The following is a 12,077-nucleotide window of genomic DNA, read 5'->3' on the forward strand; positions in this document are numbered from 1 at the left end:
TGCCTGCCAAACACCTTGATAATGAAATCATAACACTAGGTGATTGTATGCAACGTCTGTGTTTAGAGCTTGTTCCAAGTGGCTTTTAATGTTGCTTTACTTTTACGCCTGTTTTAATTCAAAATTCGAAGACACAGATTTACTTCCATACTTGATCCCCTTGGGGGAGAACAGCTCCCAAGCTGACCCTGCTGGTAGAAAGCAGACCAGGTCAACACATCGTGTCAGAACCTGTGGGTGTAATGCTATCCAGCCGTATGGTCTGTGATGGGGTGTGTCAGCCTGAGAGGAAGGACTGGTAGGCCCTGAGGTCCACCTGTTAGTAAGAATTATTCAGCTTTGGTAAAAGCTATCATCCCATCCAAGTAGATAAGTCGATGCATCTATTGTCTGTTACCAGAGTGGCATGGACACACAAATAGGAACATTTAAGGCCCTCAGAGCACCACACTCCAAATGGGTCAAATCTTCTTTGTTTTGAAAAAAATGGAATAATTATAATATATATACTATAAAATATTTAGATTTTCTTTCTAGAATAAGTACATATTTCTTCACTTTTCAACATCATTTTTTATTTGATTTTAAATAAAATAGGAATAAAATGAATTGAATTCTGTGCAAACAACAAGCGGACATTGCTGGGGTCTTTATATAACAGATATGGAGACATGAAAAACTGTCACTACTTTTTCTTCCCCATGTCAGCACATCTCATCTTCATTTCGTCATTGTTTTAAAATGTTTCAATATGCTCCATGCACGGCAACACTGAACCCGTCGGTGGGACTGAATGTGTTCACCTCTTCTAGACAAGTTCACTGATCTCCGTGTGGGGCCTCCTCTCGCCAAGAGACACAGGTCCTGCTGGCCATCAATGAACAGGTGACGCACCTGAAGGATGGAAAAAGCGGGGGAAGGAGAGACACAAAAAGACACGCTATGAAAGGAAACATTCATTTCATCCGTCAACTTTTAACAAACTCAAGAAGGACACATGACTTATCGAAAAAGTAAATGGTATATACAGCTCTGAATATACTTAATGCTAACAACTCGTTCTTCTTCTAAAAACACGTACCATTCCGGATATCAACACGCACAATATAATCAAACTCAGTCACTTAAAATAAGGCCGAATCATTATAACCCAACATCAATTTTGGACAAAAGTGTTGGACTGACCTGATGCGGGCGAACACAGCTGGAGTTAAGGTTGGGGTATCGCGTGGTGGGGTCAATGGCATACTGTTCAAAGTTTTTACTGATATTCTCGGTGGTGGTTTGAGGAAGCAGCCGGTAGATACTCTCCCTGAGGGAAGCGACAGGGCAGATATGAACTTCAAATATCAAGAAGACAAACACTGAGGCGATCTGGGATAAAAAACAACTGTTGCTTTCAAAACTACGAAAGGAGACATAAATAAACAGTAAATATACATGGGCTCGTGCTTTGACACAGACATGCCCTGACCAGTATTTGTGACTGCTGCTACTTAACTTTGTTTTCACTTGTGAGAACCAGGCTATCCATAGTCATGTAACATGAAATACGCAAAGGCAAATCATGGGCTCCTTCAAAGTTAACATGGTTCATTGAAAGCAAGCTCAAAAACAGAACACCGACTTGAAAGCAAGGTAAAAAAAAAAAAAACAAACTATGAAGCAAGGAGTCTCTGCCTGTATCAATGAGTGTAAACAAACAATATAGCAAGTTAATGTATGCTGCTCTCCCTGGAATCAATAAGCCATGAGTGGTTCTTCAAGAACATCGCAATCAGCACTTCTGAGAACCAAGAGGTCAATTGGTCTGTTCCACACAGGTCACGAGTAAAAAAATAAAAAAAGATGTAAAACAAGGCTTGGATTTTCTTTTATTTAATACAACCCTTATTAGTAGCGTAAACTAAATTAGTAAGTTTCTAACAAATAAGTAACTTTGACCCAGATATTTGACAATAATCTGGGTAATGTACATATTATTGTCTGGCAAGTAGTTTCCCAGTATCTTGCTTTGGAAAAAACAACTAATGGGGTTTTACAGTGTGTACTAATGCGCATTTTCATGCAAAGGAATCCCAGAGAAACGCCATTTTGCGTATCTAAAATGTGATGAAGAGGAAACTAAACCCACGCACCTCTCAGCCAGTATCTCCAGAGGGCTCCTGCCCTGTGCCCAGCCCCTCACCATCCACGCACTGTCGAAGGCTGCCATGAAACCCCGAGCACAACCCGTACCCATGGGCCAGAAGGGCTATAAACAGAGAACACTGTGTCATGAGCTGATTCCGAGTCACGGTGCGAGCCGGAGGGTGCCAGCGCTTTTGCCCGTACCTCTAGCAGACTATCTCCCACCAGCGAGACCAGCAGCTGGTGTCCGTTTTTCTCCCTGATCAAGGCGGCGTTCTCCGAGGCGTACATGCTGGTGAAGTCAAACATGGCTACGTCAGGCTGCCCGTAGTGGTTGATGGCATAGTCCAGGGACGGCAGCTGGTAGTTGGTGCCGAAGTCGGCCGCCTCGCGGGCGTACGAGCGCAAGGCTTCCTGGTTGACGTTATCGGGGCTCAGCAGTCGCTCCGTTTCCACGTAGTCCTGTTTTGAGACGCATGAGGGGATTTAAGGCAGAGATCAGTGACATAAACTACATGACTGCATTTCCTTAGCTCATTAGGGGGTTATTTGTAGCAGCCCTTGAATGCCTTGAAAAGTTAAAGCTTGGTTTTGGCGTAAAACTGTCCCGGGTTGTCATGTTGTTGTGATAAGATTGATGAATGATTACCCCATGCTTTTACCTCAGCATTGCACGCTAAATAGAGAAACAAGAGTGATATTTCTCATGAAGTGGAAAGAATATAGGACTTTACACTGCAGTGTTTCGCGTAACAAAACAGAGTTGGTAGATTGGTGGAATTTTTTTGCTTTTATTGGTGATGACGAGGCCTGTGAGGCTTTGGACAAATGCTGACGCAGTGAGATTTCACTCTGTGATAATGGGAGATGAGAGGCACAGCTTCAACGCCTCCGTATGTCACTGTCCGTTTGTGTCCGCTTTGCACATCATTGTCCTGGCAAGCTCTTGGTGGGAGGGTTGACTATACACACACAGCACCCTGGTGCCATAATAATATCCTCATTTAATCTCTTAAAATCTCTTTAGTCTCCAGAGGACAGTGAACCTTGCGGGCTCATAATGTCTGTGTGTCTGTGTGTGTTTGGCAGTACGGTCAGAGAGCAACTAGCCAATTAGAGCTTCATTATCATCCCCTATGGAGGCCCATCAGTCACAGCAGAAGTAAGCTCATTGCTGCCCCGCTAAACCCAGGGACATTCCTGTACACCCATAAAAAAACTCTTATTCCCTCCACTCTCAGAGCAATGATGCGTTTTCTGGCCCAGAAGACTGTTTCTCAGATAGTTTTAGTTGCAAATTGGTGTCATAAAAAATTTAATTAAATCTCTTATTTTGGTAGTACGATTTTGGTCAGTCACCGATATCTCTCAGTAAATAATCTCTCATTTGATTGTGGAGTGAAGGAGAGGGGACGCACGGCCAGTCAACCAATCAGCAGCCAGACATTAGACCTAAACAAATCTGGAGGAGTAGGAATGAAGTGACCTCTGCTGAAGAGGCAACCATAGCATTTCTGTGCAATGATAAACCCCGTGACCCTGCTAACTATACACAACAATGCCGCCTCTGCTTGCTAAGAAAACATAGGACTGTATATTTGGAAATTAGAATAAAACAACAAGATTTGATGTAAACTTTCATATTTTAGACCAAGCTCTACTGTATGTAAACATATTTGTGTATAAACTCACATTCATGATGACCCCCTTTTCCAGCAGACTGTGCTTTTTAGCCGTCATGACAAAGTAGTGGGTGTTGTCTCTGTAGTAAACTATGTTCTCCAAGTCGATCCCTGAAAACACACGCAGAAAACAACCAAAAAAAGAAACCTTAATGAAACTGAAAAAACTAAACTAAAACTAAACTAAAAGGGGCTTTGCAGTAAGGGCTTACGCTGCCACATTGTTTTGTCTTAATCACCTGTGTCCTCTTTGAGTTCCAGAAAGAACTTCTGATTGAAGATGAACGCTACGCCACTGATCTCCTCCACTTTGGCCTCCGCTGTGGTATTCCTGTTGACAAAGTTGGCTGTGATGGCGATGGCCAACTTCCCTCTGAACTCTTTGCGGCTAAAGCCTGCAGAGGGGGGGGAAGAAGAGCAGTACCTTAGCAGGGAACCACACAGACGGAAATCTATGGGGGATGATTTTATTGACCAGCATAAATGTAACCCAGTCGATATTCAAAAATTAACACATTTGGGAGTTTACAGGAGTCGTGGAGACACAAATGCTTACGAGTCAAGTTAATGTTTCTTGATACACACATATGAACCAACCACGAAATCTCTCTCCCTTGAATCAGGAATTCACATCAGTTTTGTCAAATAGGAAAAATAGTTTTAGGGGACCAGGCTTCCAAACCAGGAGCACCCCCCACTTGGGAGTTCTTGTTTTCTTCTTGACTCCTACCATCCAGTGTGTTCTTGCGTCCGTCCGCTCCAATCACCACATCTAAATCAAAGTCAGCAACGGGGTGGCTGGGGGGGTGGACTTCGGCTCGCCACCCGGGACCTAAGGGGCAAAGCAATTGGATCATTTCACAGGAGGATTTAGAGAGAGTGGCTGAATACTTAAAGTGACAGCGCTGAGACCTTTCAGACTTGGAAGTCAGTAGCAATATCTGCAAAGCAGGGCTTGACGTCAACATTTTTGCTCACCAGCCACAGTGGCTAGTGGTTTTCCAAAGTTACTAGCCACTCAGCGATTTCATTAGCCACAATTTTTGTTGATTTTAGTTTGATTAAAGTTGACTCGTTTGCTACAATTTACTAACTTTACAATTGGAGCTTTACCAAGTGTGTAAAGCTCCTTTTCTATGAAAACATCTGCAACCGATTTAGACAAAGACAAAAAGAGTAGCCAATTGAATATGTGCAGGAGTCAAATCAGTACATCATGATCATAAACCAGCACTTTTTGTTGAACAGTCTTTTCTTATTCTCCTCTCATTTTTTGGTTTCATCACCCGTTTCAGTTTTTTGTCTGCGTCCGAGTTTATTATTCTAGTAGAGTAGGCAGATCCACATGGATCTCTGCTGGCAGCCAATTAGCTGTTACACGGGTCTTCGTCTCCAAGCAAGTCTTGAACAGGCGGCGCTTCATTCTCTGAAGCAGATTTAGCCTGCTAGTTAACTGCGACAGCTAAGCTAAGCTAAGGAAGTGCGCACTGGCATCATTGCAGTCCGTAGTCGCTGCCACCGATGTGACCGAGCATTCTGGGTTTGTGGATGATGCGCTCATGACACATTAATAACTGCCTCCCCCCTCAACCACCATTTTGCCTCTAAGGCAACACGGGAGGGACATACTATGGCAAACGCAAAACCATCCCAAAAACAGAATTGCACCCGCCAAGGAAGCTAGTGAAAGTGATTGCTTTACTCGCCACAGCCTAAATCTAACCGCATATGGCGGGTGCCAATGTCAAGCCCTGCTGCAAAGACCCTTTGGGTTACTTATGTTATCTGTATTTTCGTCTGACCAAATTAGGTTAATGTGTTTATTTCTCCACTACCACACCACTGCTACAGTGTGTCGCCATGTCCTCCCCTGTACACAAATGGCAGGGATGTGTTTCAGTGTCAAAGAGGCCCCCCACACGCTATCTTTAGGACTCAAAGTGGAACCAAAATGTAACTATCAGCAGACTCCATTAATAGACTTTGCTATGAACACTTATTTTGTGAGCGTGGAGATTTCTGTATATAGCTGGGATGGGCTGGTGTGTCACTGCTTTTCAAACACATTGAGAACAGCACACACACACACACACACACACACTCACTGTCATCACTCTGGTCTGCCGGTGGCTCCACCAGTTTGACAAACTCCACGTTGACATGAATTTCCACTCCAAGAATAAGACACACTTTGAGGAGCATCAGCTGGAGGTAGCGGATACCTGGAGTGGACACACAAAAATGTACACACAAGTTGTTGTCACTGCTTTGCTACTTATAAACTGCACTGCGTGCTGTTATGCAACCACAATAAGCTCATCCCACGCTATGAACAGAGCCGGCTGTAGTTCATATACAGGAACTGGTTAGTCTTAATGAAACAATTGAGAGGGATGGAAGAATATTATTCATGTTATATAATATCAAAATGGAGTTTAACTATATTCTGTTTTGATACAGAAGTGGTACTTTTTAATACAGTCCGTATTTTTCTATTACTTATTTAGGGACATATGAATTATTAATTAATATTAATGTGGTACACACATTAGTGTTCATCAAGCAAATTAAAACTGCAATACATCACAATACATTTAATTGTAACCCCTGTATCAAGATATATAAACAGATTCTTCTCAAAGATTACACAGAAATCATTGCTGGTTGATCTCTATTTGGGTTCATTGACACATCAATAGGAGTGTTGACTATGAAATAGAAATAACCAACTTGTGTAAAAATGTAAGAAATATACACGTACTTCCACAATTCTTACTTTGTCACAGGCATATTCATATACCTCTAATACAGAACAAATATTATGGGCTTTTGGCAACTATATGAGTACATTGATGTTTGGCCTTTTAGTTTATTTGAATTGTATTAATTAATTTAAGGATGAGGAAACTTATGGCCCAGTCCTTGACCATAAAATGTCATAGATCAACAAAACCTGGTCAGTATAATGATGTCCCATTACAGCAATTATAGATGAAATGTAAGGTATATATTTCTAGAATGTTGGAGTACAAATATACTTTAACGTATTGGCTGGTAGTTACATTTGCTGTCTCGTTGATTAGCTTTCCCTCAGAACAGCTAATCTTTCAGATGAGATATTAATACTTGACACCTTACTAAAGCTAGAGAGGAAACATCCCTGTGGGAAGATAAGAGACTCGCAATCTGTGGGGAGAGATTTTCCAGACCGGATTGCTGCAGTCACAGTCGGTGAATACCGCCCACACGTTTATCTGCATTGTAGTGACTTAACACCCACCGCTCCACACACTAACGCTTCCATTGTGACTGTTCCAGTGGGCCGACTTTGGTTTAAACACTCAAAGTCACAAGCATGAAGTTTTGCTGAAACGACTAAAGACAATGTCTCCATTGTGCTTGCATGTGCATTTGTATGGTTATTCATGTACGATGCATGCGAGTCACTTTAGATAAATGTTACGCAACTTCCAAAATAATTGGAATTTATAGAAATGATATACTTTTCCGTACTTTATTTTTTACAATAGATTACGAGGGAAGACGTAGTGAAATCTCCCATGCCCCGTTGGTTGGTGTTACGTCCCTGACCAGTGTTTGTGGCCGGTGTATTTATTCTCCATGTTTTGCAGACAGCCCTCCTGATTGGATGCCCAATCAGAGCTGGCCCCTTTAAAAAGCCTTTCCAAGACTTCAACCAGAGAGACATCGTGCAGGGAAAGGAGGCAGTTGGCTGGGTTGGCTCTCACCAGCCAGAAGCCTTCCACCGGCCTTGCAGTGTGCGTCTGAGACCTGTTTTCCTGGGACCTGTTCTTCTGCCACTTTTGGGTTTAGCGGTGTAAAGAATAATAAATTCTTGATTTTTGTTACATCCCTTTTCCGTGTTGCCCGTTACTTTTCTATCTCCCTCGTATTGTTTTTGTTGGGAATGTAACAGTTGGTCACGTTTTTTCTTAAACTATTTGACCTTGCTAAACAACAATTTATATTATCAATGTGCATACAATAAAAAAGTGTGGTACCTCAACGTCCCCAACTCTCCCAAGTATTTGGACAAATTATTAAAAAAGGACCAGAGTGGGACAAATTGAAAAAACGGCCGACACAAATTAACACTTACTGATGTGGTCGATGGCGCCGGCACAGAACTTTCCGTAGAACTTCTTGGCTCCGAGGCCCCGAAGGTCGTGAATGGTGAAGGGCCAGAGATGGAGGACGTTGTTTCTGGAGAAGGTGTCCCTCTTCTCGATCACCACTACCTTACAGCCCAACAGGGACAGCTCGATGGCCGTCCGCAGGCCGCAAGGACCACCACCGATAATCAGGCACTGAATGGAAGGATTGGGCTTTCGTTAACAAGCGCTTAATAACGCAAATCATTACATTTTAGTGTGAAGGCATGGTTTAAGGATTGATGTTAAGGTTGTACAAAGCGTGATAATTAACTAAAACAAATTAGTTAATTAGAGGATATCATATTTAGAGACTAAAGAAATACAACAGATCAAATGATGTGTAATGTGAAGGGCACCCGCTGAGATATTCTTTCTGGGATAATCTACAGCCAAGTGTGTCAGATCCAATAATGATTTGTCCTCCCTGAATTTACAACAGAGCAACTCTCTTCTGACAACTTTATAAAAGTAATATCGCAACGGTATAATTGCAGGTTATTTTGCACCAAAATGTTGGCTTTTGTCAGACTACTACCACTAAAAAGGTAAACACACTCCCAAAGGTGAGTGTTTGCACTTTTTAATTAGGTGTGGAACAGTTTACAGTAGGCTTATGCTGACTGGCACTGATGTTTTATCTGCTTTTAGACCAGAGGAGAATAAATAAGAAAAGCAGCCGACGGCGTCATCATGTGGAAATGGAATCTTTATCTGGAAAAGTCTCAAAGGGCCCAAGTGTTAGCTGTTTTTGGCCCGCCCATCAGCCCAACACACCTCTGTTAATCTCCCCTCGGTGTGCCTCTTGGGGCCTCTTACCCTGAGGACGTCTCATTGTTCCCTTCCTGATATGAGGTCATTTCAAACCTGGGCTAAACGCGCTACTTACAATGCTCATGGTGAAACAAAAAATACAAATACCGTATTTTCGCGACTATAAAGGCGCACTGGATTATAAAACGCACCTTCAATGAATCGCCGATTTTAGAACTATTTTCCTATATAGGGCGCACCGGATTATAAGGTGCATAGAATAGAAGATACTGCAGTAAAACGTTTGACTGGGGCTGCGTTATGCATCCACTAGATCGGGCTGTGCTAAATCAAACGTTATTAAGCGTTCACTCCCATGGTAACGTTGTTCAAACGTTAATGTGGTTATTAACAATATCTCTGAACCTCCAACTTTCGTTCTTGATTAATGAAAACATTCTTGGCAAATGCTTTCGTGCATCTTGCACCGAGAGGCAGCGCTGGAACAGACGGTGGCGCCTCGCGGCGGACCGTCAGCGCGATCCCGACATCCAACTACAAGCTTTTTAACTACAGACATTTTAATTCATGCTATTGGAGCTGAAACTACCGCGGCTGCTGGCACCAGACTTTCCCTCCAATGGATCCTCGTTAACCAGTATGGATCAACCAATTGATCCATACATATGGCGCTCCGGATTATAAGGCGCACTGCCGTTTTATGAGAAAAAAAAAGGATTTTAAGTGCGCCTTATAGTCGCGAAAATACGGTATATATAAATATATGAGCTGGACCATTTGATTCCCTCGAGTTACAAAATACAGTTGAATCAGCCACTCCAATTTAAGATTACTTTGGTCCAATTGATTATTGAAATGTACCTTTATAAATAGATTTTTGACAGGTTAGTTTTGTCTGTTCTTTTTAGTGCCCCTGCTGGTGACGCAGTGAACATGCAGGATGCATAGATAGTTTGGGCAGGTCACGCTGAAAGATTGCTTAAAAAAGAAAAAGAAATGGTACGTACACAGAGGGAGAGGTAAAATGCTGCCACCTATTTATTTGGAGTGTGTTACCACATCTCACACATGGAATTACTGCTAATCCAGCCAGTGGCATTAAAAGCTGTGGGAGCTGTAAAGTCTTCTTACCCTGGTGCCCTGGCAGGCTTTATTCTGGTTGTAGACCTTGTGCTGCGCCCTTTTGTCCAGTTTGGTCCACAGGGCCTTGACCTTCCATGTGCTGATTGCCGCTTTCAGCGACCCGTAGAAATTGGCGTAGTCCAGCGGGTCCAGCTCCAACTGCCTGCAGAGGATGCTGAAGGCCTGCAGGGTCCCTTTGCAGGTGGTCGCCTGGACAAAGTTCTCAAAGAGCACGCCGGCCTGCGCCGTGCGCTCGTCCTCTGTCTCACCCATCTGCTCTAATGCTAAAAAAAAGTGTTCACTCCCTTCTACCTCCTCTCCTGCTTCCTTATCCTGGTCACTCCTTCCACCCTGTCAGAGCAGGACTCTTGTTTGTGCTGTAATACGCGGCTGATTCTGAAACAAACAAATAAAAATAAAAAATCAAGTACGAGGCGATCAGTCGTATCCATTAAACGGTTTGCTCACTTTCATTGTTTGACAACTTTGGGGCTGGCTAACTGAAGGTTGCAATCAGTCTATCAGGCAATACAACATTGGTTAATGAGGACACAACTGGCAAACATCTGCTAAACATCTACAGAGTACATTTAATATGGGTTTGATCAACTTCTGGAGGAAGACTGTACGTAACAAGTCATCCATGGACATCGCCATGTTGTCCATTTTGCAGGCAAAGAACTGAAGTAACCAAATCTCGAGTGAGACCCTTTGCGCTGGGAAACTTAGAAATCATATAAAAAGGAGATACGTCACATTACAATGGAAGAAATGTTGGCACCGCGTGCTGAGAAAGTGTTGCCTCAGTGTTGTGCACAGCTTTGACCAGACCTCCCCCAACAGGGCTATAATCCCACCAACAACAACCATGCAGGGTTTCATTAACTGACCTGCGCACATATGTTTTCTCTCTACAACAACATCCCCCACCCCTTCAGCAGATTATGACGTATGCAAGTGAGCTTAGAAGGGGTGCAGCTGAGCGGCTGAGAAGCTCAAACCCTCAAAGCAGTCACCCGGTCTGATTCTAAGAGGCACAAGATACAAAAGAAAAGACCCGGGCCACATGTCGGGAGCTGTCCCCCACCGTGAGGGAAGTATCGCGTATCATTTACGATGCACGCAGCCGCTAACTCTCGATTAAGAATTACTTCATTTTGTTTGCATGAATATGCTTGTGTTTTAATCCTATGTGAAATGCTTTGTTTGGATAGCGAGAAAAATGTATTTTCATAGCCATCAGGACCAAAGATACCCGCAGGTGCACAATTGTGAAATGTCCCCCCAAACAAGCTTTCTTTGGGAAAAAAGGTAGCTTTCTTCCTGCATGAAATGATTAGCTGATAATAGATTGATTTTCTCTTGCTGTGTTCCAAAAGAAAACACACTGGAGGTACTTTGAAACTTAGGTCAGACGCTTTTTTAGGAGATTTATACCCTGATCACTGGAGGCCTCGCTGCATTATTCTCCCTATTAGAGCCACGGAACCTGCCAACCCCTGAGGACCTTTGAGAAAAATACCGTTTCCCCAAGTAGAGAGAAGAGTCTGCACGTACAAAAACTCTCTCTCTCACACATGCGCACACGCACACACACACACACACACACACACACACACATTAGGGTTATAGCTGGTTGTCATCTACGATCCACTACAGTTACAGAGAGGTCGTTTTATTTTATAATTTCAACTTTATATCCCCTTTCTTTAGTGCGGAAATTCTATGGTTTTGTGAATGTATAACATCAACCAATCCAAAGACGGGGTTTGTAACCAATTGGATGCCCCCATACAGTCAAAAAGAACAACAGCGAGCGCAACAGAGACCTTATGCAGCGCGAGAAGAGATTAGCCTCACAAGCAAGGAAGTTCACGGTCTGTGAGCGAGCAAATATTTCGCGCGAGGCTGACTTCTGCTCTCTCGAGATGTACTTCTGCTCGCGGATGTTTAATTTACGCGTGTGCATGATCCTTATTTGCGCTTGAGAATTTTGACAATAATTTGACAATATTGGTAAATCAATGTGCCGGAGAAGTAGAACCATTTGCCTTCAGCTGAATAGCCCTCCTATTTCTGTTCCAATAGTTTTCAATCTCGTCCATGTCCCAGAGGTGCAGAGAACTGTGGGACAGAAACGAGGCAGTTGGAGGAATTTGTTTGGAAATGACATCCGGATATCAACCCAGGGACCGAC

General features: G+C 43.1%; 1 protein-coding gene across 6 annotated transcripts in view; it reads right to left on the reverse strand.

The window, feature by feature from the left end:
• mical2b (microtubule associated monooxygenase, calponin and LIM domain containing 2b) overlaps positions 1-12,077 on the reverse strand; it is a 43,864-nt gene that overhangs the window by 26,521 nt on the left and 5,266 nt on the right. For all 6 annotated transcript variants that reach the window (XM_037451400.2, XM_062562855.1, XM_062562857.1 and 3 more), the window contains exons 2-11: positions 9,890-10,276; positions 7,933-8,140; positions 5,918-6,034; positions 4,543-4,644; positions 4,052-4,207; positions 3,823-3,923; positions 2,335-2,592; positions 2,139-2,254; positions 1,186-1,312; positions 804-894 (exon numbers count right to left, since the gene is read on the reverse strand). In XM_037451400.2, coding sequence (XP_037307297.2) covers positions 804-894; positions 1,186-1,312; positions 2,139-2,254; positions 2,335-2,592; positions 3,823-3,923; positions 4,052-4,207; positions 4,543-4,644; positions 5,918-6,034; positions 7,933-8,140; positions 9,890-10,153 — 1,540 coding nt within the window. In that variant the 5' untranslated portion in view covers positions 10,154-10,276. The remainder of the gene's footprint in view (positions 1-803; positions 895-1,185; positions 1,313-2,138; positions 2,255-2,334; positions 2,593-3,822; positions 3,924-4,051; positions 4,208-4,542; positions 4,645-5,917; positions 6,035-7,932; positions 8,141-9,889; positions 10,277-12,077) is intronic.

The sequence above is a fragment of the Pungitius pungitius genome, chromosome 6 (genome assembly GCF_949316345.1).
Source record: "Pungitius pungitius chromosome 6, fPunPun2.1, whole genome shotgun sequence".
Lineage (NCBI taxonomy): Eukaryota > Metazoa > Chordata > Actinopteri > Perciformes > Gasterosteidae > Pungitius > Pungitius pungitius.